General features: G+C 51.8%; 1 protein-coding gene across 8 annotated transcripts in view; it reads right to left on the bottom strand.

Annotated features, from left to right (window-relative positions):
- The window catches only part of COL16A1 (collagen type XVI alpha 1 chain), a 706769-nt gene that overhangs the window by 274198 nt on the left and 406470 nt on the right, over positions 1–26101 (bottom strand). For all 8 annotated transcript variants that reach the window (XM_069622515.1, XM_069622517.1, XM_069622520.1 and 5 more), the window contains 9 exons: positions 24197–24235; positions 18992–19036; positions 18648–18683; positions 15899–16021; positions 13074–13109; positions 11631–11666; positions 10573–10680; positions 8929–8973; positions 8603–8638 (listed from right to left, as the gene is read on the bottom strand). In XM_069622515.1, the coding sequence (XP_069478616.1) occupies positions 8603–8638; positions 8929–8973; positions 10573–10680; positions 11631–11666; positions 13074–13109; positions 15899–16021; positions 18648–18683; positions 18992–19036; positions 24197–24235 (504 nt within the window). The remainder of the gene's footprint in view (positions 1–8602; positions 8639–8928; positions 8974–10572; positions 10681–11630; positions 11667–13073; positions 13110–15898; positions 16022–18647; positions 18684–18991; positions 19037–24196; positions 24236–26101) is intronic.

Genomic DNA, 26101 nt, shown 5'->3' with positions numbered 1-26101 from the left:
TATCTTGCAGGTGCTGCACACCTCACTGTGCTATCTTGCAGGTGCTGCACATCTCACTGTGCTATCATGCAGGAGCTGCACATCTCACTGTGCTATCTTGCAGGTGCTGCACATCTCACTGTGCTATCATGTAGGAGCTGCACATCTCACTGTGCTATCTTGCAGGTGCTGCACATCTCACTGTGCTATCATGCTGGAGCTGCACATCTCACTGTGCTATCTTGCAGGTGCTGCACATCTCACTGTGCTATCTTGTAGGTGTGGCACATCTCACTGTGCTATCTTGCAGGTGCCGCACATCTCACTGTGCTATCTTGCAGGTGCAGCACATCTCACTGTGCTATCTTGCAGGTGCCACACATCTCACTGTGCTATCTTGCAGGTGCTGCACATCTCACTGTGCTATCTTGTAGGTGTGGCACATCTCACAGTGCTATCTTGCAGGTGCCACACATCTCACTGTGCTATCTTGCAGGTGCCGCACGTCTCACTGTGCTATCTTGCAGGTGCTGCACATCTCACTGTGCTATCATGCAGGTGCTGCACATCTCACTGTGTTATCTTGCAGGTGCTGCACATCTCACTGTGCTATCTTGTAGGTGTGGCACATCTCACTGTGCTATCTTGCAGGTGCCGCACATCTCACTGTGCTATCTTGCAGGTGCAGCACATCTCACTGTGCTATCTTGCAGGTGCCGCACATCTCACTGTGCTATCATGCAGGAGCTGCACATCTCACTGTGCTATCATGCAGGAGCTGCACATCTCACTGTGCTATCTTGCAGGTGCTGCACATCTCACTGTGCTATCTTGTAGGTGTGGCACATCTCACAGTGCTATCTTGCAGGTGCCGCACATCTCACTGTGCTATCTTGCAGGTGCCGCACGTCTCACTGTGCTATTTTGCAGGTGCTGCACTTCGGTCATTTATTTCATAGACTGCTTGGGACACAAACCCATTCCCAAGCAGACAAAAAGCCCTGCTCGGCATCTGCGTATGAAGGTGCAGCAGTGTTTGCTGGCAATGGGGCAATGGGAGAGGTGTGTGTGCGGCTAGAGTCCTGGGCACGTCCCTTAAGAGGTGCCAACGGTGGTTGATTAGAAGAGGGGCTGCATAGAGGTGTGTGCTGGGGGGGGGGCAATGACATGCTAATGGGGGTAATTTAAATGCATTTTCTTCAACTGTTTTCTTCAGTTTTGCAACAACTGTTGTAAAATTGGTTGTGGGGCAATGTCCGGCGCTGCTACACGGTGGTCAAGGCAGGAGCTTCAGGGCACAGGCGACCCATGCCAGGGGAGTCAATGTATAAATCTCCCAGGCGGAAGGGGGCAGCTGCCCAAATGTTAGTGCCGTGGCATTGAACGGGTATTAACATTGCTAGATATTGCTTTTCCAAGGGCCCTAGAGCACCTGGCACCCCTGGCCACATGTGCCTTTCGGTTTTCTATCTAGGAGCAGCGCTCAGTTCTACCCGAACAGCGTCACTCATCTTGAACCCTCTTCTGTCCACCTTCTCACGGCCATCGAATCAGAGTGGGCCGGGGTCATGCTTGCTACATCAGCAGGCCTGGGGAAGCTCTACACAGAATGCTACTCTGTGTACCTTTAACTTGTGGCCCTTTCCCCGAAAGTTATATGTGTCAGAGAAACAATTTAAATATATATATAATTTCGTAAAGCTGTTCCACATCAGGACATCAGGGAGGGGTCTCCTTAATGGCCAAAGCCTGCATTTGATAATTTGATGGGGGGAAGGGGGTGATTATTCCTGGTAACAGCCGCTAGGTGGCAGCATATGTACAGCATGCAAACATGTAACAGCTATAAAGCTGAACAACTACTGTGACATATGCAACCTGTTTTAGGTATGGGGGGGGGGGTGGGACGGTCTCTAGGATAGCACACACGTGAAGTGGGTGACATGTACATTCCTGTCACTTGGAAGCTCAAGGATCGCCTGGACATTGCTGAGTGTCCTGCTGGCCTTATGGAGGGAAGTGGTGCGACTCCAACCCAACCCAGCATTCGGCAACACACACCTGCTGCCCAGCGCCTTCAAATAGGCCGTGGACATACCTTTCCTGGGGAAAGTGAACAGAGATCACGTGATTGCAGGTACTCCCTCTCCTGGGGGTAATCATTGAGAAGACGGCGGTGACCCAGCTAATGAGGTTTAGCAGGCGTGATCACCTGCTCCATTCTAAGCAATCAGGATTTCAGCCTCGTGGGAGCATGGAGAGGCGCCCACTCTGTGAGAAGAGAATCATCGAGGAAAGAGACCAGAGCAGGGCAATGGGTCTTATCCCATCGCACTTCCCTGGGGCCTGTGAAACAGCTGGGCACGCCGAGATAAGAAAGAGAGTGTGTCCCAGTAGAGGACTAAAGCGCAAAGTGCTGAATTAAGTGCAAAGTGCCCTCATGGCCCAGCCACTCAAGCGAAGACAGGGGGGGGTTGCGTCTTACTTTGCACACTAAGTTTGTGGGGTCACACAGGGGTCAATAAACTTACTTTGCTGGTTAATGAGTATGGCAAACCACTAGAAGGTCTCACTGAATCACCCCCACGCCCCACCTACCATCCACCCCCAGGTGTCCTTCTTAGATATGACTGGTTATTCCACCCTGGGAGCCAGAAAATTCCATCATCGCTACTTTCTTTTAAAGATCCTAGATTGGATCAGGGATCACAAGCTGTATCCGAATGCTGAGAAAACAGAGATCTTGTGTCTGGGAAACCTAAACTAGGGGTCCCCCCTTTCAAGTGCCAACCCAGTGGGGAACATCACTCTACCTGGTGGCTAAGGCCAAGGGAATTGTGTTTGATAATCCCAAGACAAGAGGAACCTTGAGGCCTGCCCACCTTCTGGTATACTGAAGGGCCTGGCCTGGTGGTCTCTCCTTGGCTGTGGGGGCCAAAAGCTGGAACCACGCATCTCTTGAAATCAGGGCATAAGATAAGACCATGGCGGGCGATCAAAGAATACAGCAAACGCTTGGTGGCTCAATCGTGCTGTGGGGGGGGGGAGCTTGGGAAGGGGTAGAGGTGATTATTTGGTTCACATTTGCAGCAACCAAATCATGACTTATTGGGACCCCAGGCGACCTTGGCATCTGCATGTTTTGGGGTGTACTTGTGAATGCACCAGCTGCTCTTGCATTGCCATTGATTATAAGCAGTGCTCCAGATAAGATTTTGGAGTGATAGTATTTTACTCCTTATTTTTTAAAGTTAAGAGTAAAATGATATTTAAGGAGTAAGAAAAGTAAGTCCCATTTGGAACAGGAGCTGTGTGGATGAAAACAGGGGACAGCCTCCAATGTGCCGGGTCCCTAGGTCAAAGCGCATCCACGGAGCTGTGTGGATAAAACAGGGGACAGCCTCCAATGTGCCGGGTCCCTAGGTCAAAGCGCATCCACGGAGCTGTGTGGATGAAAACAGGGGACAGCCTCCTGTGTGCCGGGTCCCTAGGTCAAAGCGCATCCACGGAGCTGTGTGGATGAAAACAGGGGACAGCCTCCTGTGTGCCGGGTTCCTAGGTCCAATATCCATGGAGCTGTGTGGATGAAAACAGGGGACAGCCTCCTATGTGCCGGGTTCCTAGGTCGAACCGTATCCACGGAGCTGTGTGGATGAAAACAGGGGACAGCCTCCTATGTGCCGGGTTCCTAGGTCGAACCGTATCCACGGAGCTGTGTGGATGAAAACAGGGGACAGCCTCCTATGTGCCGGGTTCCTAGATCAAAGCACATCCACAGAGCTGTGTGGATGAAAACAGGGGACAGCCTCCAATGTGCCGGGTCCCTAGGTTAAAGCGCATCCACAGAGCTGTGTGGATGAAAACCGGGGACAGCCTCCTATGTGCCGGGTTCCTAGGTCCAAGTGTATCCACGGAGCTGTGTGGATGAAAACAGGGTACAGCCTCCTATGTGCCGGGTTCCTAGGTCCAACCGTATCCACGGAGCTGTGTGGATGAAAACAGGGGACAGCCTCCTATGTGCCGGGTTCCTAGGTCCAAGTGTATCCACAGAGCTGTGTGGATGAAAACAGGGGACAGCCTCCAATGTGCCGGGTCCCTAGGTCAAAGCGCATCCACGGAGCTGTGTGGATAAAACAGGGGACAGCCACCAATGTGCCGGGTCCCTAGGTCAAAGCGCATCCACGGAGCTGTGTGGATGAAAACAGGGGACAGCCTCCTGTGTGCCGGGTCCCTAGGTCAAAGCGCATCCACGGAGCTGTGTGGATGAAAACAGGGGACAGCCTCCTGTGTGCCGGGTTCCTAGGTCCAATATCCACGGAGCTGTGTGGATGAAAACAGGGGACAGCCTCCTATGTGCCGGGTTCCTAGGTCGAACCGTATCCACGGAGCTGTGTGGATGAAAACAGGGGACAGCCTCCTATGTGCCGGGTTCCTAGATCAAAGCACATCCACAGAGCTGTGTGGATGAAAACAGTGGACAGCCTCCAATGTGCCGGGTCCCTAGGTTAAAGCGCATCCACAGAGCTGTGTGGATGAAAACCGGGGACAGCCTCCTATGTGCCGGGTTCCTAGGTCCAAGTGTATCCACGGAGCTGTGTGGATGAAAACAGGGTACAGCCTCCTATGTGCCGGGTTCCTAGGTCCAACCGTATCCACGGAGCTGTGTGGATGAAAACAGGGGACAGCCTCCTATGTGCCGGGTTCCTAGGTCCAAGTGTATCCACAGAGCTGTGTGGATGAAAACAGGGGACAGCCTCCAATGTGCCGGGTCCCTAGGTCAAAGCGCATCCACGGAGCTGTGTGGATAAAACAGGGGACAGCCTCCAATGTGCCGGGTCCCTAGGTCAAAGCGCATCCACGGAGCTGTGTGGATGAAAACAGGGGACAGCCTCCTGTGTGCCGGGTCCCTAGGTCAAAGCGCATCCACGGAGCTGTGTGGATGAAAACAGGGGACAGCCTCCTGTGTGCCGGGTTCCTAGGTCCAATATCCACGGAGCTGTGTGGATGAAAACAGGGGACAGCCTCCTATGTGCCGGGTTCCTAGGTCGAACCGTATCCACGGAGCTGTGTGGATGAAAACAGGGGACAGCCTCCTATGTGCCGGGTTCCTAGATCAAAGCACATCCACAGAGCTGTGTGGATGAAAACAGGGGACAGCCTCCAATGTGCCGGGTCCCTAGGTTAAAGCGCATCCACAGAGCTGTGTGGATGAAAACCGGGGACAGCCTCCTATGTGCCGGGTTCCTAGGTCCAAGTGTATCCACGGAGCTGTGTGGATGAAAACAGGGTACAGCCTCCTATGTGCCGGGTTCCTAGGTCCAACCGTATCCACGGAGCTGTGTGGATGAAAACAGGGGACAGCCTCCTATGTGCCGGGTTCCTAGGTCCAAGTGTATCCACGGAGCTGTGTGGATGAAAACTGGGGACAGCCTCCAGTGTGCCGGGTTCCAAGGTCCAAGCGTATCCACGGATCTGTGTGGATGAAAACAGGGGACAGCCTCCAGTGTGCTGGGTTCCTAGGCCCAAGTGTATCCACAGAGCTGTGTGGATGAAAACAGGGGACAGCCTCCTATGTACCAGGTTCCTAGGTCCAAGCGTATCCACGGAGCTGTGTGGATGAAAAGAGGGGACAGACACCTATGTGCCGGGTTCCTAGGTCCAAGAGTATCCATGGAGCTGTGTGGATGAAAACAGGGGACAGCCTCCTATGTGCCGGGTTCCTAAGTCCAAGCGTATCCACAGAGCTGTGTGGATGAAAACAGGGGACAGCCTCCAGTGTGCCGGGTTCCTAGGTTCAAGCGTATCCAGTGAGCTGTGTGGATGAAAACAGGGGACAGCCTCCTATGTACCGGGTTCCTAGGTCCAAGCGTATCCACAGAGCTGTGTGTATGAAAACAGGTGACAGCCTCCTATGTGCCGGGTTCCTAGGTCCAAGCATATCCACAGAGCTGTGTGGATGAAAACGGGACAGCCTCCAGTGTGCCGGGTTCCTAGGTTCAAGTGTATTCACTGAGCTGTGTGGATGAAAACAGGGGACAGCCTCCTATGTACCGGGTTCCTAGGTCCAAGCATATCCACAGAGCTGTGTGGATGAAAACAGGGGACAGCCTCCTATGTGCCGGGTTCCTAGGTCCAGGCGTATCCACGGAGCTGTGTGGATGAAAACAGGGGTCAGCCTCCAGTGTGCCGGGTTCCTAGGTCCAAGCGCATCCACGGAGCTGTGTGGATGAAAACAGGGGACAGCCTCCTATGTGCCGGGTTCCTAGGTCCAAGCGTATCCACGGAGCTGTGTGGATGAAAACAGGGGACAGCCTCCAGTGTGCCGGGTTCCTAGGTCCAAGCGTATCCACAGAGCTGTGTGGATGAAAACAGGGGACAGCCTCCTATGTGCCGGGTTCCTATTTTTGGTGGGAGTATTTTTAATCCCTATTTTTATTTTTGGTAGTATTTGCCTATTTTTACAGAGTAAAAGTGGCTGATACACCCCTTATCTGTAGGGCTGATTATAAGTGTATAGTCTTCATTTTTTGCCACCCACAACCTTCCCGTGTGCCATTCTCTCCCGTACTTCCATGAGATTGTGCTGTAATTTGATGTGTTACAGCACAATTAAAATAAACTACAGTGAAAGAGTAATCCTGACCCACATTAACGCATCTTGGAAATGTAAGTATTAATATTTTATTGTATAAAGCAGAGAAATGATTTTATATAGGACAGGGAATGACCGAGGCAGTCCCATTACTGTGTGTTTTTATAATCTTGGCCGGGAGGATAGCTGAGGGGCAACACGCTCGGCTTGGAAGCAATACGAAGCGGGGCAACACAGGTTCGATCCCCGCGGTCCACGCTTAGCAACCTCTGGGTATTAAGTGCGCTATAAATAACCAATCACAATTACAATCTGGAGGGCAGAGGGGAGTCACTGTGGATGGGTTAGAGCGCAACACAGGCATAGGAAAGGATTCATGGAATAGGGGGTATGGAAGGACATTTTATGGAGAAGTGTGGCATCAGTGGGGGTGGGGGCAACTAGGATCAACCAGAGGAACATGATGCAGAAACACCCAATACTAGTCAGGGGAAAAGTGGGATGGAATGATGGGGCACCCAGGACCAGCCAGGGAAAGAGGGGTCGGGGAAAGTGAGACCCAGCCAGGGGGAGAGAGGCTGGGGGTTCCGAGGACCAGTCAGGAGAAAGGGTGGGGGTACCCAGGACCAGCCAGGATAGGAGGAGGTGCAGACAACGAGGCTCAGCTAGGGGAGGAGCGGGTGGGGGGGGCACCTTCCAGCAGCTAGGGGAGGGGCGAGTGCTGGTACCAGGAGCAGCCAGGTGAAGAGGAGGGAGCAGGAGTAGGGGGCACCCAGGACAAGTCAGTGGACGAGCGGGTGCGGAGGAGTGGGTGGCTGTGCCCAGGGCCAGCCCAGGAAGATGGGCGAGGACATCGGGGCCCAGCCAGGGAAAGAGGATTGCTTACATGCGTAGCCACGGAAGGAGGGGTTGGGGGCATCCAGGGTTCAGCAGAAGGAAGGGAGTCGAGGACACTTAGGCCAAGTGAGGGAGGAGGTGTGTCGCCACCCAGGATCATACAGGGGAGGAGCAGGGAGCAGAGGAGAGGGGCACACCACGACGAGCATAGCAGAATGTGAGGCGTCGCGTGCCCGAGTGGCGTGTACAGATGGTGTAGCTGGGTGCCATCTTTCCAGAGGCCATGCCAAAGGGAGAGGAGGGTGAACCTGGCAAACAGGCTAACGATGCACCCTTTTTCACGTGGCCTTTGCCAGGCCCCTCGTCTCCATAAGCGAGCCATGCCTTCTTCTTACAGGTTACATTCCTACAGAGGTCCTGCAATAGCAGCAGTGCCCCTGCCGTGCTGAGAGATTGGCAACAGCATCGGGTGCATGGAGACGAGCAGGTGGGGGTCTGGGCGCTCCAACAGAGCACAAAACCTCTAGAAGGGTAGTTCTGAGGGGCGAGGAATTAAAAGGCAGAGGAAATAGCTCTTGTGGAGGTGGGCAGTGAGCACATTTTGGGGTTGGTCTCAGAGGAGGTGGGCAGTGAGTGCATTATGGGGTGATCAGTGGGGAGGCTGTTCATTATGGGAGTGGCCTCTCGGGAGGTGGATGGGGTGTATCGCAGAGTTCAGATCACAGGACAGGTGGGTCGTGTGTGTATTATGGGGGCAGTCTTTGCACAGGTGGACAGAGCGCAATTGGCAGAAGTGTGCACTGTGGGTGTGCACAGGAAGTGGCCGTAGAGGCGACGGAGATCCCTCTGGAGACCAGAGAAAGCCCACAGTGGAGGTTCCCTGTGTCCAGTGATGGAAGACATCTTGCATGAGAAACTTCAAGGAAATGCTCGCCTTGGCCGCTCTAAGTATTACAAAAACCATGAGGAGAGTTATGAGATAAGACCACGATTCAGTTAATATCGACGTCACGTTTTTAAACCCTTAGAAACAGCCCTCTGTGACCGACGTTGCACAGGCCGGAAGCCCTTACCACAGCCACACACCTGAGTGCTGTCACTGCAAGATGGACGCAGAGAAGTGGTGACCCTTGCCCCCTGACTGGCCATTTCCCGGTGTTTCATTGAGACAGAAAGTCAAGGCGTAGTACTTACCGGTATGCCAGCAGGTCCGCTGTCTCCTAGATCTCCCTGGAAATAAAAGAACAGAGTCAGGGTGTGCTGTGAGCTTGAAATGTACCCCGCCTAGAGGGTAACTGTAGCAGTGGGGGGTTGTGGTGCAGAGAGGGGGCAGTGAAGGCCCGGGGGCACCTGGTGCAGGGACCAAACACAAGTTCACATCTTCAGCCTGGGAGGGACAGTACATGTTCAGTTAAGGTCAGAGACCCGCCGCCGGCCCATGCCACCAGGTGCCAACCTACGCCACACTGGAGGAAAGTGCCGGACATGATGGCGCTAGGATCCATTCATTGATGTCTCACCTTGTCTCCCTTGGGACCTGCCAGCCCTGGAGAACCAGATCTGCCCTGTGAAGTAAAGAAAGAGATCCACATGATGTACTGTGCACATGTCAGAGCAAGTACACACACACACGTGTGCATGCATGCACACGTGCAAATGCATTCATAGCCGGAAAAGTACATCCCACAAAGGCGTGTGTGTGTGTGTGTGTGAGCAAATACACAGATGTGTCACACACACAAGTGCATGCACACAACATATGCATACACACATGCCGACGTGCATGCTTACACACATGTACAAGCACACACGCAGTGGGCCGCTTGCCGCTCCCCTACGACCAATACAGGATTGCAATTAAGGTGAAAGTTGAAGACTTATTTGGGAAGCAGCCCAATGAATAAATGTATAGTACTACCGATGAGCCACTACTGGAACCATGCATCTGGACCCGGTGCTGCAGGCTGGCAGGGATGCCAGCAGAAGCCAGTGTGCATCAGGACCTCTCTATGCAATGGCCCTATCCGACATGCAGTTTACCAGCACGGGTAGGCCAGGTGAAGACCCATCAAAGACTCCGCTTACTACTCTCCCATTCTGCATCCCTGGACACAATATGCAAAACAGCTCGGCCACCCAAACTCTGCGATGGACCACCCCCTCCAAAAGACAGCACACATTGGAGTTCTGCACTTCTGCACCCAATGTGTACATCGCAGTCCCGACCAGGCCTCCTCGCACTATCAGCTCCCGAGGCTCCCCCCGGACACAGGCCACTTAGAAGTGCGCACATTAACACAACAGCAGAGCTATCCTGCATGTTCTCTCTTTCTCACTAATCTCATCCAGTCCCGCTTTTTTCAAACCCATAGTGCCAAGAAACCACGCAAATTCTAGGGTAGGGTGACATAAAGCGTAATGACGTAACAGAAGGGCAGGATGACATTGACGTGACTCAACACTTCCTGTTATAAGCCCACAGTAAGGTAACACGCGCACCTGGACTGAAAACATACATGCGTACATTCTACGGCACATCCGCCCAGTCAGGTGCAACGGAGTCAGAAACATGTCTGCGCAAGTGTTGCCTGCTGCCATCAGTGCCTGGCTGCGCCCCTTCAGAGCCAGCTTGCTTTTAGAGGAGAGACCCTTTCTGAGCCAGCCTGCTCTTAGCACCCATGAAAGGGGGCCAGAAAGCGCTACCCTTGTTCCTGATTTAAGCGAATAATGCGAGAGTCGATAAGAAGCAGAGTCTCACAATATATGAATAATATGCCGCCCTTTATGTCTTGTGGTCAGGGGCCACCCAGGTCCTGATCTAGTGCCTGTGCCTAGAAGCTGCAGTGGGCGCTGGAGCTGGTCGCACCTGTCAGCAGAGAAGTGCTGTCCGAGTAGGTTCAAAGGCAAGGTTACGAGGTCAGGGGCCAGAAAGCAGAGGGAAGCTATTGCTGACTTTCCAGAAATGTCTTTGGTGCATAAAATGGATTGAAAAACCCGGTTTCACGTGAATGTTGGCGCACGCATGTACCCAACACCCGTTTGTTCAAACTCTTGCCAAAATGGAAGGAAAACAGATACATACTACGAGCAAAACATGACACAAAAAACTGCAAATACAAGACACGGCGACAGACACCAAGGACTAGGGAATTGGGGGCACTCACCGGGATGCCAGGTAGGCCCAAACCTGGCTCTCCTTTTGGACCCGGTGGTAGCCTCTGCTGGCCCGCAACCCCCGGAGAAAGGGGTGCGCAGGAATCACAGGCGTCACCCTGAAAAAAACACAAGAACACACATGACTTCCAGGTACTCATCACTTGTCACCCTAACATGCAGGGACCGGCGAAAGGGATCTGTCTGTGGGTGCTTGTGACAGGTGGATTTCAGGGGAGTCCCTCTAACAGTGAGTGGTTCTTAGGAGTGGCTTACGCTCTGTCAACGGTGACTATGTGAACAGCTGGCACTGAGTGAGGGGACTGTCATGGAGTCACTCTAGGCGTGAGCCTGTCAGAATGAGGCCACTGCAATATGTGTGATTTATTGGGGGTTGGTTGAGCACTCGGAAATATGGGTTGCTGTGCTCTGGATCTCAGATCTCTGGTGCACTAGCGGCCGGGAGGTAGAAGCTGGAAGGTCCGTGCTCGTGGTGCCTGTCCTGTGTATCCTGGTTTAGTTTCTACTCCAATGGCGCTTGTGCTGCAATTTAGTGTGCAAAAAAGCTTCTTATTATTTCCACTCAACTGAATAGGTAGGTAGAGTCCACAAAATGTGTTGGTTTTTCTTGGGGTTTTCTTGTTTAGTTCAATCAATTTCCTGATGAGTTTAATCCAGTAAACTATTGTGGTTTGATTTGCATTGTTTAACATGTGGTGCCAACACGTGTTTCGACCATACTGGTCTTTATCAAGGCTGCCAAGATTTTGTAGGTGCATAAGTTATCATATATTGCATTCTTTAATTATTTTGTTTACTAATGTCCAGTGCAGGGGGAGTGTGAATAATATGTGTGTGTGGCAGCAGTGCTTATCATAAAATACTGGGGTTCCCCACAGAGGGCAGCACAGTCCAGACCCCTGCCTTTGTGTGGAGGTCGGAGAGAGTTTCTTGGGGCTAGTCCCTGTCTGTGCTGGAACCTGCACGCTGAGCCATATCACACCCACTTCCCAGGGGCATTTCATCACATTTCCTATTGGGCTCCATATTTACAGAGTTCTCCTCTTACCTTCTCCCCTTTAATTCCGTCCACACCGTGTGATCCCTAAAATTGAAATAACAAAAGATTGGTGAGCAGTGTCCATGGCCCCGGGGAGCCTGGGTAGCAGAGACCTGAGTGCATCACATATGTACCTCTTAGGCATGTCAACCCTCTCCCCCCCTCCACCCCAGCCTCCTTTGCCCTGGATACTGGTCCTGGCTGTAGGGTGTCTTCACTCGCCCTGCAAGAGACCCCAGAGCTGCTTTCCATAAAGCCTCAGGCACAGCTCTGACCAGGCCAAGCCACGACCTGGCCTGCAACACACTCAGCACTTAGCACCCCCTCCCCAACTGGGCTATATCTACTTCAGAGAGGTCTCCAGAGCAAGCTGTCAGAGCGATGACTTTCCCTGTAGGACTTTCCCATGGCCCCACAAGAATGGCCAGAGACCCCCCACCCCAGAAGTGGCCCCTGCACACATATAACACTGACCCTATACACCTGTGATCAATAATCATCCCATGGCACCCCGATGAGCCTTCATTCTCCATTCCCTTTGCCTCCCCTCCCTGGATCTCTCTTCCATTTGCAGCTTCTGCCACCAGCATTTCCCCTTGACGTTCCCCTCTCTTGGGTATCTCCCAAGCTCTTTAAAGTAGCAGTTACACCCGCAACCATCATGCCACCCCCAAAACTGGTTGGTGCCCTGTCTGGAGTTGCTGTTAGGTCTCCACGTGGCTGAATAGTCTGCAGGTCACCTCTCCCCTTAATAATGAGGACCCCATTTGCCCCCCCTGCTGAGGCAGCCTCCTTAATGTTGGCCATACCCCACACCGAAGTTCTCAGCCCAGTGCATTTCAATCATACGTTCCTTCCCTAAGGCACTAAAAGACTTTAGCCAGCACTCAGGCCTAGATTCCAGATTCAGGACGACCTGAGAAAGCAATGTTTCTCGAGAAGGTGGAAGGACAGGTAGCCCAGGGTGTAAAGAGTAGCCGCTACATGATACCATTTCACTTAAAACCCAGAGTTTTCTAAGGGCACACCTGGGGATCGAACCTGTGTTGCTCCATGTCGATTTCCTTCCAAGGCAAGCACGTTTCCCCTGAGCTATCCTCCCGAAACAATGCAAACCACAACATACCCTTCCCCACAATTGCTTGCAAAGTCACTGCGTCCATTTAATGGTGAAAGAAGCGTCCAGAGGGTGTCTGTCTGCTGGCCAGGGGACCTCGATTTCTACTATAAGAATAACATGCCCCATCATACATGAGACCCCTGTGGGCCAGGGCGAGATCTTTCAGCTCCTCCTCTCAGCAGAGCAGGGGGACACAAGAAGCTGCGTGAGAACACGCGGGTGTGCATCTCACGCACGCTCATACGATGACAGCCGAGAGGAGGTCGGAGTTCCAGATGATATGGCAAGGGTTCGCTACCCAACAAGCTGGAGAAGAGGCATGAAGCACTCACCTGATCACCCTTGGGTCCACGGATCCCGTCTTTACCCTGTGGGGGAGAAAAGAACGAAGCATGAGAGAAGGAATAGGGCCCCAATGAACCCCCGAGTCTGTGGATCCCGAACTGAGGCTCAGCATTATTAAAAAAGGGGAACCGCTACCGAGAGGCGAAGCCCGAGCCGCTGCTTGCAGACGCTTCCTCTGCCCAGATGTTCCATTGAATTACTGGAGGAAGGGTTCCAAACAGAAAGCGCAGGGTGATATATCCAGGTCCATGCACGTACCCCCAGGGGTCACGGTCATGGATTCTCGACAAAGGTCCACCCACCTATCCCCAGGGGTCCCAGTCATGGATTCTGGACCAAGGCCCACCCACCTATCCCCAGGGGTCACAGTCTTGGATTCTGGACCAAGGCCCACCCACCTATCCCCAGGGGTCACAGTCATGGATTCTGGACCAAGGCCCACCCACCTATCCCCAGGGGTCACAGTCATGAATTCGGGACCAAGGCCCACCCACATATCCCCAGGGGTCACAGTCATGGATTCTGGACCAAGGCCGACCCACCTATCCGCAGGGTCACAGTCATGGATTCTGGACCAAGGTCCACCCAAGCATCCATCTCTAGGGGTCATGGCAATGGATTCTGGAAAATGTCCATCCATCCATCCAACCATCAATCCATCCAAAGGGGTCACAGTCATGGATTCTGGACCAAGGTCCACCAATGCATCCATCCCCAGGGGTCATGGATTCTGGACCAAGGTGCACCCATCCACCTGCAGGGATCACAGTCGTGCATTCTGGGCCATGGTCCACCATTCATCCATCTCCAGGGGTCATGGTCATGGATTCTGGACCAAGGTCCATCAATGCATCCTTCCACAGGGGTCATGGATTCTGGACCAAGGTCCACTCATTCATCCTTCTCCTGTGGTCATGGTCATGGATTCTGGACCAAGGTCTACCCATGAATCCATACCCAGGGGTCGTGGATTCTGGACCAAGGTTCACCCATTAATCCATCCTCAGGGGTCATGGTTATTGATTATGGACCAAGGTCCACCCATGCATCCATCCCCAGGTGTCATGGATTCTGGACCAAGGTGCACCCATCCATCCATCCCCAGGGGTCATGGTCATGGATTCTGGACCAAGGTCCACCAATGCATCCATCCTCAGGGGTCATGGATTCTGGACCAAGGTGCACCCATTTATCCATCCCCAACGGTCATGGATTCTGGACCAAGGTCCACCCATTAATCCATCCCCAGGGGTTATGGTCATGGATCCTGGACCAAGATCTACCCATCCATCCATCCACCTGCAGGGATCACGGTCGTGGATTCTGGACCATGGTCCACGCATTAATCCATACCCAAGGGTCGTGGATTCTGGACCAAAGTCCACCCATTCATCCATCCCCAGGGGTCATGGATTCTGGCTCAAGGTCTACCCATCCATCCGTTCACCCGCAGGGATCACGGTCATGGATTCTGTACCAAGGTCTACCCATCCATCCATCCATCCACCTGCAGGGATCACGGTCGTAGATTCTAGACCATGGTCCACCCATTTATCCATCCCCAGGGGTCATGGTCATGGATTATGGACCAAGGTCCACCCATTAATCCATCCCCAGGGGTCATGGTCATGGATCCTGGACCAAGATCTACCCATCCATCCATCCACCTACAGGGATCACAGTCGTGGATTCTGGACCATGGTCCACCCATTAATCCATACGCAAGGGTCGTGGATTCTGGACCAAGGTCCACCCATTCATCCGTTCACCCGCAGGGATCACGGTCATGGATTCTGTACCAAGGTCTACCCATCCATCCATCCACCTGCAGGGATCACGGTCGTGGATTCTAGACCATGGTCCACCCATGAATCCATACCCAGGGGTCGTGGATTCTTGACCAAGGTCCACCCATTAATCCATCCCCAGGTGTCATGGTCATGGATCCTGGACCAAGATCTACCCATCCATCCATCCACCTACAGGGATCACGGTCGTGGATTCTGGACCATGGTCCACCCATTAATCCATACCCAAGGGTCGTGTATTCTGGACCAAGGTCCACCCATTCATCCATCCCAGGGGTCATGGATTCTGGACCAAGGTCTACCCATCCATCCGTTCACCCGCAGGGATCACGGTCATGGATTCTGTACCAAGGTCTACCCATCCATCCATCCACCTGCAGGGATCACGGTCGTGGATTCTAGACAATGGTCCACCCATGAATCCATACCCAGGGGTCGTAGATTCTTGACCAAGGTCCACCCATTGATCCATCCCCAGGGGTCATGGTCATGGATTCTGGACCAAGGTCTACCCATCCATCTATCCAACTGCAGGGATCACGGTCGTGGATTCTGGTCCATGGTCCACCCATGTATCCATCCCCAGGGGTCATGGCCATGGATTCTGGACCAAGGTGCACCCATCCATCCATTCCCAGGGTCACAGCTGTGGATTCTGGACCAAACGGTAATGTTCTAAATAGAACCAGGGTGACTCTCAGGTGTGAGGCTCCTCAGAAGTGCAGAAGCGCTTGGAGAATGGCTATGGCGGAACTGGGTTTCAAAGTGTAACACTTCCCTGAAGTGCCTTAGACTTCAAGTGTCTAAGTTATATATCACATTAAACCCCCACCACTCGCCCAGAGTCTTCCCTCACAGTTGTGGAGTTCTTTGGCACAAAATCTTGATGAAATCGCTGAAAATTGGCCAATAATTATGAAATGTTCCCGAGGGCCCCAGAACCATCTGTATTACAAATCACCAATGCACAAAATCAATGTATCCAGTGTAACTCATGGACCTACCGGGTTTCCAGGCTTCCCGATCCCCGGAGGTCCAGGCTCTCCTCTGGGTCCAGTTTGTCCGGGGAGACCAATAGCATTTTCAATGCTGGTGGGCATGGTTGGACACACCTCGCATGGGTCTCCCTGAAGGGAAGAAGAAAGAGATTAGATGGAGAACAAGAAGCAGGCGAAGAGGTGTAGAGAGGATAGAGGGACTCCTGGCCCACGAATCACTCTAGACAAGAAAGGAACTTAAAAGTGCAGAGGTGGACAAGAAGGAAAGAGAAGGGGTCCAGCTGTGAAAAGGAACGCCCACCTCCAGAACATCCCATGATCAACTAAACAAGGCATACCAGAAACCACAGGTTAAACCTCTGAGGACATTCCCCAAACTTTAATACCACTTCTGTCTACCTGTCAAAAGGTTATAGATCACACATTAAGCCATGTGCAGTCACTGAATATCGGTCATACAGATAACATCAGTGCAAATTGTTATGCAGCCTTCATTTATTTTGAATAGAATGGTAACTCTTTTTTTTTACATTTTTCATAATAAAGTAATATATTGTGTGTTTCATGTTGGAAAACTGACATACAGAGCATGTTTTTACAGTAAAACTAGCCTTTGCACATTTTAAGATGGTGTCTGGCCATTGGGTTCCCACAGAACCATCACGTCACCAGACTGTTGGCTTCCAGGCTCTACTTCCAGGGAATTATGGAACTGGTAGTTCTTACACAAGAGTGAGAAGTTACCAAGGAGAAAGAGTCAAAAAGGTCAGAGAAAGGAGGAGGCAACAGGAGAGAGTGGAAGCAAGCACGATGAGCAAACGATAAAGGAAGCCATAATGAAGAGTTGATAAAATGGTGACAACTGGGAAGAGGAGGCAATCCCAAGAACACAGGAGTGTGGCAGAAGAGCAGAGGAGTCGCCAACAGGAGCAGAGGAGGAGCCAACAAGAGCAACAAGAGCAGAGGAGTCAACAAGCGCAAAGGAGGAGACAAAAAGAGCCGAGTAAGGGACCACATATGCAGAAGGACAGACAACAAGAGCAGTAGAGGCGACTTCATGAAAGAGAAAATAGCTCCAAAGAGAAGGAATCAACAGCAGAAGAGAGAGGAGTCAACAAGAGAGAAGAGGAGTTACTAGAACAGGTTGCCAGTAAGAAGAGATGGATGATGAAGCAAGAGGAAAGATAACAAGAGGAGACAGCAGCAGAAAGACGATGACAACAAAAGAGAAGCAGAGCCAACAGAAGAAATAGTAAACAAAAAGAGAGAGTGGAGGCGCAACAGGAGAGAGAAGATGCAAACAAGAGGAGCCAATGGCAGAGAGAGAATGACTCAATAGGGGGAGAAGCCCAGGAGTTCGAAGAGGAGGCCAACAAAAAGATGATTTAGTGAGTGCCGAGAGGAAGAAGGAACCAAGGAGCAAGAAGATCTGACAGAAGAGATGGATCATTGAGAACAGAGAGGGGAGGGGCATGGAAAGAAAATTAAATGATACACGGGAGAGTTCAGAGAAAGAGGAGGGGCAAAGAGAGACGAGGTACTGACACAAGAGAGCAATCACATAGAGAAGAGTAACCAAGAAGGCAGAGGGGAGAACACAAGAGAGACATTAATAAATCAACAAAAGCAGAAAGCAGACTAAACAAGAGCAAAGATGAACTGACAGAAGAGATGACTCAGTGAGAATGGAGATAGGAGGAACCAGGAGAGGAGAGGAGCCAACAAAAAAGAGGATTCAGTGAAGGGAGAGAGAGAAGAGAAACTAAGAAGAAAGAGGATCTGACACAAGAGAGGACTCACTGAGGACACAGAGAGGCTGAACAGGAGGGGAGTGGAGAAAACACAAGAGAGGATTCAGTGAAGGGAGAGAGAGCAGAGAAACTAAGAAGAAAGAGGATCTGACACAAGAGAGGAATCACTGAGGACACAGAGAGGCTGAACATGAGGGGAGAGGAGCCAACATAAGAGAGGATTCAGTGAGGGCAGAGGAACTAAGAAGGAAGAGTATGTGACACAAGAGAGGAATCACCAGGGACACCGAGCAAACCAATAGGGGAGAGGAGCCAACAGAAGAGATGATTCAGTGAGGGCAGAGAGAGCAGAGGAACTAAGAAGGAAGAGGATGTGACACAAGAGAAGAATCACTGAGGACACAGAGAGGCTGAACAGGAGGGGAGATTAAATCACGCGAGAGGTGTCAAGAAAAACGAGTAAGTGGAGGGTCCCAGGGTTACGAGGAATCACTAAGAGCAGAGGGAAGAATAACTAAGAAAAGCCAAAACAAGAGAGGATTCAGCGAATCATAGAGTGCATATGGGCAGGAGGAAAGGAGAAAGGTGCAAACAGCCCTCGTAAACAAAAGATGAGAGGCTAAAGCAACAGGTGGTGAGTGGCTCCAACAGAGGAGAGAAGGAGCCACATAGCACAGGGTGAAAAAGCAACAAGAGAGAGGAGGGACCAAGGGCAGAAGATGGTCACGAGAAGGTAACATAAGAGAGCATGAGTGAAGGTGAGAGATGAGCCCACAGGAGCTAGAAGCTCCAATGAGAAGGGTGATGACATAACCAACGAGACAAAGGAGGCTAGAACAGGAGAGACTAAGCATAGAAAAGGGGGGACACGGAGCGGGTGCTGAAGCCAGAGAGGAATGACAGGCCAGGTCATCAAGCTGCGCCATCCAGTAAAGGGAGACTGAGGAAGATGCCAACACCCCAGGCAGAGGCCAGCATTGAACCTCCACCTGAGAGCACGTTACCTTGTCTCCTTTCGAGCCGGTGAAGCCCGGTTTGCCCTTGGAAAATAAAAATAAAATGAAAGTTCAGTATTTCTGAAGCCAGAATTACAGACAGCTTTTGTTGCAATCACAGTGTGCCACAGATCCAGTACTGGGGGTCGGACTTCCAGAGGGATTAATGGGTCTATAACTCAGAATAGTGAGTATAGAGGGCAGATCGTCGCAGCCCTAAGCGTGGGGACATGGATTTCTTTACTGGGCCCTTCGAGGGCTTGGAGAGTGGCTTAGAGAAAGAAGAGCTCAGGCTTGGGCCGTTCAGCGAATGAGAAATCACGGAATTTAGTACAATTCAGTAAAGTACTTACAGGTTTCCCGGTAGGGCCCTCAGGTCCAGGGGTTCCCGGAGCCCCCTAGAATAGCAAACAAGGGAAATGTAAGAAACAACAAGAGAAGCCAATCGGAAATGCTGTGTGCCAACTACTGAGGGCTTCTTCCAGGGGGCTTCTGACAGGGGGCTCCTGACAGGGTCCTATCCCTGCCGGGCTTTGGAATGGAGATATGCAGCGATGCGAGAGGTTAGGACCCTCATCTGCTGCCCAGTGGCAGGCGTAGATCAGTGCCAGGCCTAGATCAGTGCCAGGCCTAGATCAGTGCCAGTCCTAGATCAGTGCCAAGTGTAGATCAGTGGCAGGCGTAGATCAGTGCCAGGTGTAGATCAGTGCCAGGCCTAGATCAGTGCCAGGTGTAGATCAGTGCCAGGCGTAGATCAGTGCCAAGATCAGTGCCAGGCCTAGATCAGTGCCAGGCCTAGATCAATGCCAGGCCTAGATCAGTGCCAGGCCTAGATCAGTGCCAGGCGTAGATCAGTGCCAGGCCTAGATCAGTGCCAGGTGTAGATCAGTGCCAGGCCTAGATCAGTGCCAGGCCTAGATCAGTGCGGGGTGTAGATCAGTGCTAGGCATAGATCAGTGCCAGGCCTAGATCAGTGCCAGGCCTAGATCAGTGCCAGGTGTAGATCAGTGCCAGGCCTAGATTAGTGCCAGGTGTAGATCAGTGCCAGGCGTAGATCAGTGCCAGGCCTAGATCAGTGCCAGGTGTAGATCAGTGCTAGGCCTAGATCAGTGCCAGGCCTAGATCAGTGCGGGGTGTAGATCAGTGCTAGGCATAGATCAGTGCCAGGCCTAGATCAGTGCCAGGCCTAGATCAGTGCCAGGCGTAGATCAGTGCCAGGCCTAGATCAGTTCCAGGCCTAGATCAGTGCCAGGTGTAGATCAGTGCCAGGCCTAGATCAGTGCCAGGTGTAGATCAGTGCCAGGTGTAGATCAGTGCCATGCCTAGATCAGTGCCAGGTGTAGATCAGTGCCAGGCCTAGATCAGTGCCAGGCCTAGATCAGTGCCAGGTGTAGATCAGTGCCAGGCATAGATCAGTGCCAGGTGTAGATCAGTGCCAGGCCTAGATCAGTGCCAGGCCTAGATCAGTGCCAGGTGTAGATCAGTGCTAGGCATAGATCAATGCCAGGCCTAGATCAGTGCCAGGCCTAGATCAGTGCCAGACCTAGATCAGTGCCAGGTGTAGATCAGTGCTAGGCCTAGATCAGTGCCAGGTGTAGATCACCAATGCCCTGTGTGGCAGAAGTCTCACTTCACCTTAGGCAGTGCCCCTCCCTCCTTCCATCACTTTCTTGGCTTTGCATCCAAGACTCGGCACTTGGCAAGGGGCCTTTTCCCGTTCATGCATATCATTCTCCCTCTCCTGGAATGGAAGCACTCCTGATCTCGGCCACCTCCCAGTGGGTGTCCCCCAGAAATGTGTCCTAGGCCCTCTACCTTTCATGCCAACCATATTCCATCTACTGGACCGTGAACCCCTCTGATCTCCCCACCGCCCAGTGGTATCCCCCATTTACATTGCCACATACACTGCCTTTGTCATACATTCACTTCGCCGGACATTTACAATGTCCTGGATTCACTCTGTCCTCATCTTCACGTTGTGAAGATGGTAATGGATGTCGTTAGGGATAGCGTATGGTTACGTGTGGGGTCAAGGGGTAGCAGAGGGGGAAGAATATGAGGTAGGAAAAGAAGCGGGATAAAGGAGGACCTCCCCTGCAATGACAAAGTAAATGTCTTGCAAAGTCAATGCAGACAAAGTAAATGTGACAATGTGAAGAAATGCATCTCTCGCAGTGGGTGTCCCTCAGGGTTCTGTCCTAGGTATCTTACCTTTAATAAATATCACCCCCCACCCCATCTCCTAGAACACAAACATCTCTGATCTCGCCCAGAGGGTGTCACCCAGGATTCTGACCGGGGCCCACTAAACCCTAGGCACCCCCCTCTCTGGGTTAATTCATCTTCTCCCTCGCTTGCGATACCCAGGTTGTCTTTTCCGTTCTCACCTTAAGCTCTGACTTCTGCCATCATGTGTCCCGCTGCTTCTCAGCTATCCCCTAATTGATGGCACTTCGCTGTCTACTGCTCAATTTCTTAAAAACTTAAGCAATCTTACTCCCTACCCCACATGCTCCTCCCGTCCTCCTTACACTTTCCATTTCCTTTCCCCCTACACTCATCCCCCAAAGCATATACACTTGCGGTCCTCTTCGACAGCGATCTCACCAATTTATCACATCCACTACGACTGCTGCACGGCTCAACCTTCTTGATATCAAAAAAAGTACCATCGTCCAACAAGAAGTATTACCAAAAAGGAATTTTAGTGAGAAGAACAAATATGAAATAATAATATTCTTGTACACACTTACAGTTGTCTATATCAAATAGGGCTCTTCCCCCGCGGCACGCAGTAAAATTCCAATTTATTCGTGCTGTAGGGCCATGGAAATTTAGTCCTAAATGAACCATCCTTGTGTGGTTGTCATAGATCTGTGTGAGCCCTGGGAGGAAATTGTGTGGAGTGTACAAGAATATTATTATTTAATTATTTTTTTTCTTCACACTATAATTCCTTTTTGGTCTGTTTCTGACACCGAGAAGGCCACAGTTTAGATGATTTGCTACTAAGCAGACACATTTTTGGACCAGCAAATGTTATATATTATTACTGTTTTTGGTAGCTCTTCTCACGTTTAATTCCCGAGGCACGATATTAACCGGCCAACCTTGAAATAGGGAATATTCTAAAACAATTGGGATTTTAGTTTATGTCATTATAAGTTCATAACAGGAATCCCCAGAACACACTGTCCTTCCCGTGTGTTTTGAATTTATTGGACAACAGGAAGACGCCTAAAAAAGAAAAAAAAAACTCCTTTGAAAACAAGAAAACATTGGACCAGTCCTGAGGAATAGCAGCCCGATACAGGGATATGGTTGAAACTGGAGTAGGGTTGACTAGGAAACGCCCCTACCTACATGAGCTCGCTATAGGAGAGACATATTGAGTCGTTGTGTCTCGTCTGGTGGACTGCCGCTTTGATGGTCAGACGGACTGTTTAGTCTATGGCATGGAATAACACACTTTGAGTTGTTTCTGTTCCATTCATGAATTCTTAATGATATATTTTAGGATTCTGCGGTTTGTGTTTTACTTGTTGTTGCTTTTCACTTTGTAACTTTTCCTATTGGAAAAGGCCTTTAAGTGTTGTGATTTATGTAAACACGTCGTGTCATTTCTTACAATTATGTATTGAGTGAATCATTCACACATGCATTGAATTTTGTGTCGAGGGGATTGTTCACCAATTGTTGGATGCATGTTTATTTTGTGGACTTTAAGTCTTCTGTATAAAAAGACCTTAAGCACACGTTTGTAATACTTCATGACATTTAGTCCCAGTGGTTGAGGTTGTTAATGGGGCGTGTGCCTACCTTTGTGTTTCACCATCCTCTAACGAACCACCTAAAAACAATGATCTTGACCCACATACTCATACATTTTGACTATTGCCCGAGACTACTTCTGGGTTTCCCTCGCGGCCGCTTTGTTTCCTCAACAACCAAAAAATGTTACATTGGCTGCTTGTGCTCTCTACAAACTCTTAACTATTAGTCTGTAAATCTAGCCACGACCTTGCCCACCAGCTTACCTAGTGAACTCGATCACCCGCTCCTCCTTATCCTTTACTCCACTGCTCGACTCAATCACTCTACTCCCCACTCTCCCCTGTGTTACCATCCACTTTTGCTCCTTCGCCTTCTTTGTTTATGATTGGTTATTTATAACACGGTTAATACAGAGAGGTTTCACGGTTAATACAGAGAGGTTTCCAAGCGCTGACCTTGGATTCGAACCTGTGTTGCTCTACGTCGTCTTGCTTCCAAAGCGAGCACGTTGCCCCTGAACTATCCTCCCGAGACGATTTCCTCTGAATTTCACTGAATTCGCTTGTCACTGTGATCCCACATTCTACCACAATCCCTGCATTCGAATCAGCCCTGACACTTTCTCTTTTCTCCACCCAACCCCACTCCACTGATCTCCTCTTCTGTCTTGTGGCAGGTCCTGTGTACCCCGACAGCTTCAATAGCCGACTCTCTACATATACTGTAGATGTCTTACGTTTTCTCTACGCGCAGCCCCCAGTCACTGTTCCCACTATTACCCCCCTCTCCTTCATCTAAATCATAAAAAAGTAACCACCGGTTTACGGCAGTAGACCGAGGGATCCAACTGCGCAAAGTAGATGTGCATTAAATAAATAAATAAATACATTACTATGTTGTATGATTTGTCCATGTAAGGACCAAGCTGCGCACATTAGGCAATGGGAGGCGGTGCCCTGGCAGCGCCAAGGGGGTGAGTTACCAATAACAGGCCACAGGCCTGTGCCCTTCATGCGCTGCTCCTCTCATAGTAAGTCCTAAGCAAGAACTATAGGGTCACTCATTTTAGGAGACCTTTAATGTCATATTATGAGGAGTGACCAAAAATTCACTCTGGCTCTCCCAGAGGTACAGCCAACATGTTGACCGCCACGTCATCTTCCATCGCATTGCAGTACCTGGAACCTAACGTTATCTGGAACAAAAGCACAGCCTCCTGGCTCTCCCCCTCCCAGCCCCCACTTTTGACACAATGAATTCTAGGAGCGTTCGTTCCCTACCCACTCTCAGGCCGGAGGATCTTTTCAATGCATTGACTGCTTCTACCACCAGCTCTGGGTCCCAGGTCTCCCTAGTAGACAGACAGGACCACAGGGAGCAGTGCCCTTCTCACCTCCTAGAAATCACACAGAGGCCAAGGGTCACAGGACCACAGCATGGTGGCGCCACACCCCACCGAACAGTACATGCAGCCATTATTTCCCGCGAATCATGAAGGATGTTAGGACCCACCCCCCTCAACCATCCATCGTAAAACCTTAAACTCAGAAGTCAACATGCGCTTCACCCAACACTGGGCCAGCCTGGTGCAGACCCAACCTCGAGACCCCCTCTGCCCCGGTGTCACCCACTGGGCAACTTGGTAAATGACCCCTCCCCGTATACTGTGCATACAGCGAACAGCCCCCCTCCCACTTGGATGCAAGAAATAGAAAATAGACTTCAGCACCCATCCCAGCACCCATCCCAGAGCCCAGAGAGAGCATTCTTGGGTCACTTACAACTTCTCCTGGAGGACCTGGGGGGCCGCCGGGGGTGCCCTGAAAGGAAATGCAGAGGCATCTGTTTATAAAGATTATTCACATGGAGTAGACAGACAGTCATCAATACCTGGGCAGGGTCACAGGACATCAGCTGACCAATGCCATCCCAAATGGTTTGTGCATGGATTACCCATGGAACATGTATGCGCAGAGCATGTAGGCAACTCCAAAGTGACCAACGCCCCAATAGAATTGCGGCGTTGGCTATACAATCATGGCGTAAGAATGAGACAAAGAGACCAATAGCAGGTCCTGATGGGCAAAGGGTCTTGCAGTCCAGAAAGGCTGCATGCAGGTAGAGCAGGGCTGCAGGGAGGGAGTCTTACAGTACAGCAGGGCTGCAGGCAGGGAGTCTGACAGCACAGCCGGGCTCGAGGTAGGGAGTCTGACAGCACAGCAGGGCTCCATGCAGGGAGTCGGACCGCACAGCAGGGGTGCAGGCCGGAAGTCTGGCAGCACACCTGTGCTCCAGGCAAGGAGTCTGAAATCACAGCAGGACTGCAGGGAGGGAGTCTGACAGTACAGCAGGGTTGCAGAGAGGGAGTCTGACAGCACAGCTGGGCTCCAGGCAAGGAGTCTGAAATCACAGCAGGACTGCAGGGAGGGAGTCTGACAGCATAGCCGGGCTGAAGAGAGGGAGTCTGATAGTACAGCAGGGCTGTAGACGGGGAGTCTGACTGCACAGCAGGGCTCGAGGCAGGGAGTCTGACAGCACAGCAGGGCTCCATGCAGGGAGTCGGACCGCACAGCAGGGGTGCAGGCAGGGAGTCTGACAGTACAGCAGGGCTGCAGAGAGGGAGTCTGACAGTACAGCAGGGCTGTAGACAGGGAGTCTGACTGCACAGCAGGGCTCCAGGCAGGGAGTCTGACAGTCCAGCAAAGCTCCATGCAGGTAGAGCAGGGCTGCAGGCAGGGAGTCTGACAGCACAGCAGGGCTGCAGGGAGGGAGTCTGACAGTACAGCAGGGCTGCAGAGAGGGAGTCTGACAGCACAGCTGGGCTCCAGGCAAGGAGTCTGAAATCACAGCAGGACTGCAGGGAGGGAGTCTTACAGTACAGCAGGGCTGTAGACCGGGAGTCTGACTGCACAGCAGGGCTCGAGGCAGGGAGTCTGACAGCACAGCAGGGCTCCATGCAGGGAGTCGGACCGCACAGCAGGGGTGCAGGCAGGGAGTCTGACAGTACAGCAGGGCTGCAGAGAGGGAGTCTGACAGTACAGCAGGGCTGTAGACAGGGAGTCTGACTGCACAGCAGGGCTCCAGGGAGGGAGTCTGACAGTCCAGCAAAGCTCCATGCAGGTAGAGCAGGGCTGCAGGCAGGGAGTCTGACAGCACAGCAGGGCTGCAGGGAGGGAGTCTGACAGTACAGCAGGGCTGCAGAGAGGGAGTCTGACAGCACAGCTGGGCTCCAGGCAAGGAGTCTGAAATCACAGCAGGACTGCAGGGAGGGAGTCTGACAGTACAGCAGGGCTACAGAGAGGGAGTCTGACAGTACAGCAGGGCTGTAGACAGGGAGTCTGACAGTACAGCAGGGCTGCAGAGAGGGAGTCTGACAGTACAGCAGGAGTCTGACTGCACAGCAGGGCTCCAGGCAGGGAGTCTGACAGTCCAGCAAAGCTCCATGCAGGTAGAGCAGAGCTGCAGGCAGGGAGTCTGACAGCACTGCAGGGCTGCAGGCAGGGAGTCTGACAGTACAGCTGGGCTGCAGGCAGGGAGTCTAACAGCTCAGCAGGGCTGCAGGCAAGGAGTCTGATGGTACAGCAGGGCTGCAGGCATTTAGTCTGACAGCAGAGCAGGGCTCCAGGCAGGGAGTCTGACAGCACAGCAGCGCTGCAGTCAGGGAGTCTGACATTATATCAGGACTG

This window comes from Ambystoma mexicanum, chromosome 11, assembly GCF_040938575.1.
Source record: "Ambystoma mexicanum isolate Mex_15411 chromosome 11, UKY_AmexF1_1, whole genome shotgun sequence".
NCBI classification, from domain to species: Eukaryota; Metazoa; Chordata; class Amphibia; order Caudata; family Ambystomatidae; genus Ambystoma; species Ambystoma mexicanum.
The sequence above is the reverse complement of the archived record's forward strand: the minus strand, read 5'-3'. Positions and strand labels throughout refer to the sequence as shown.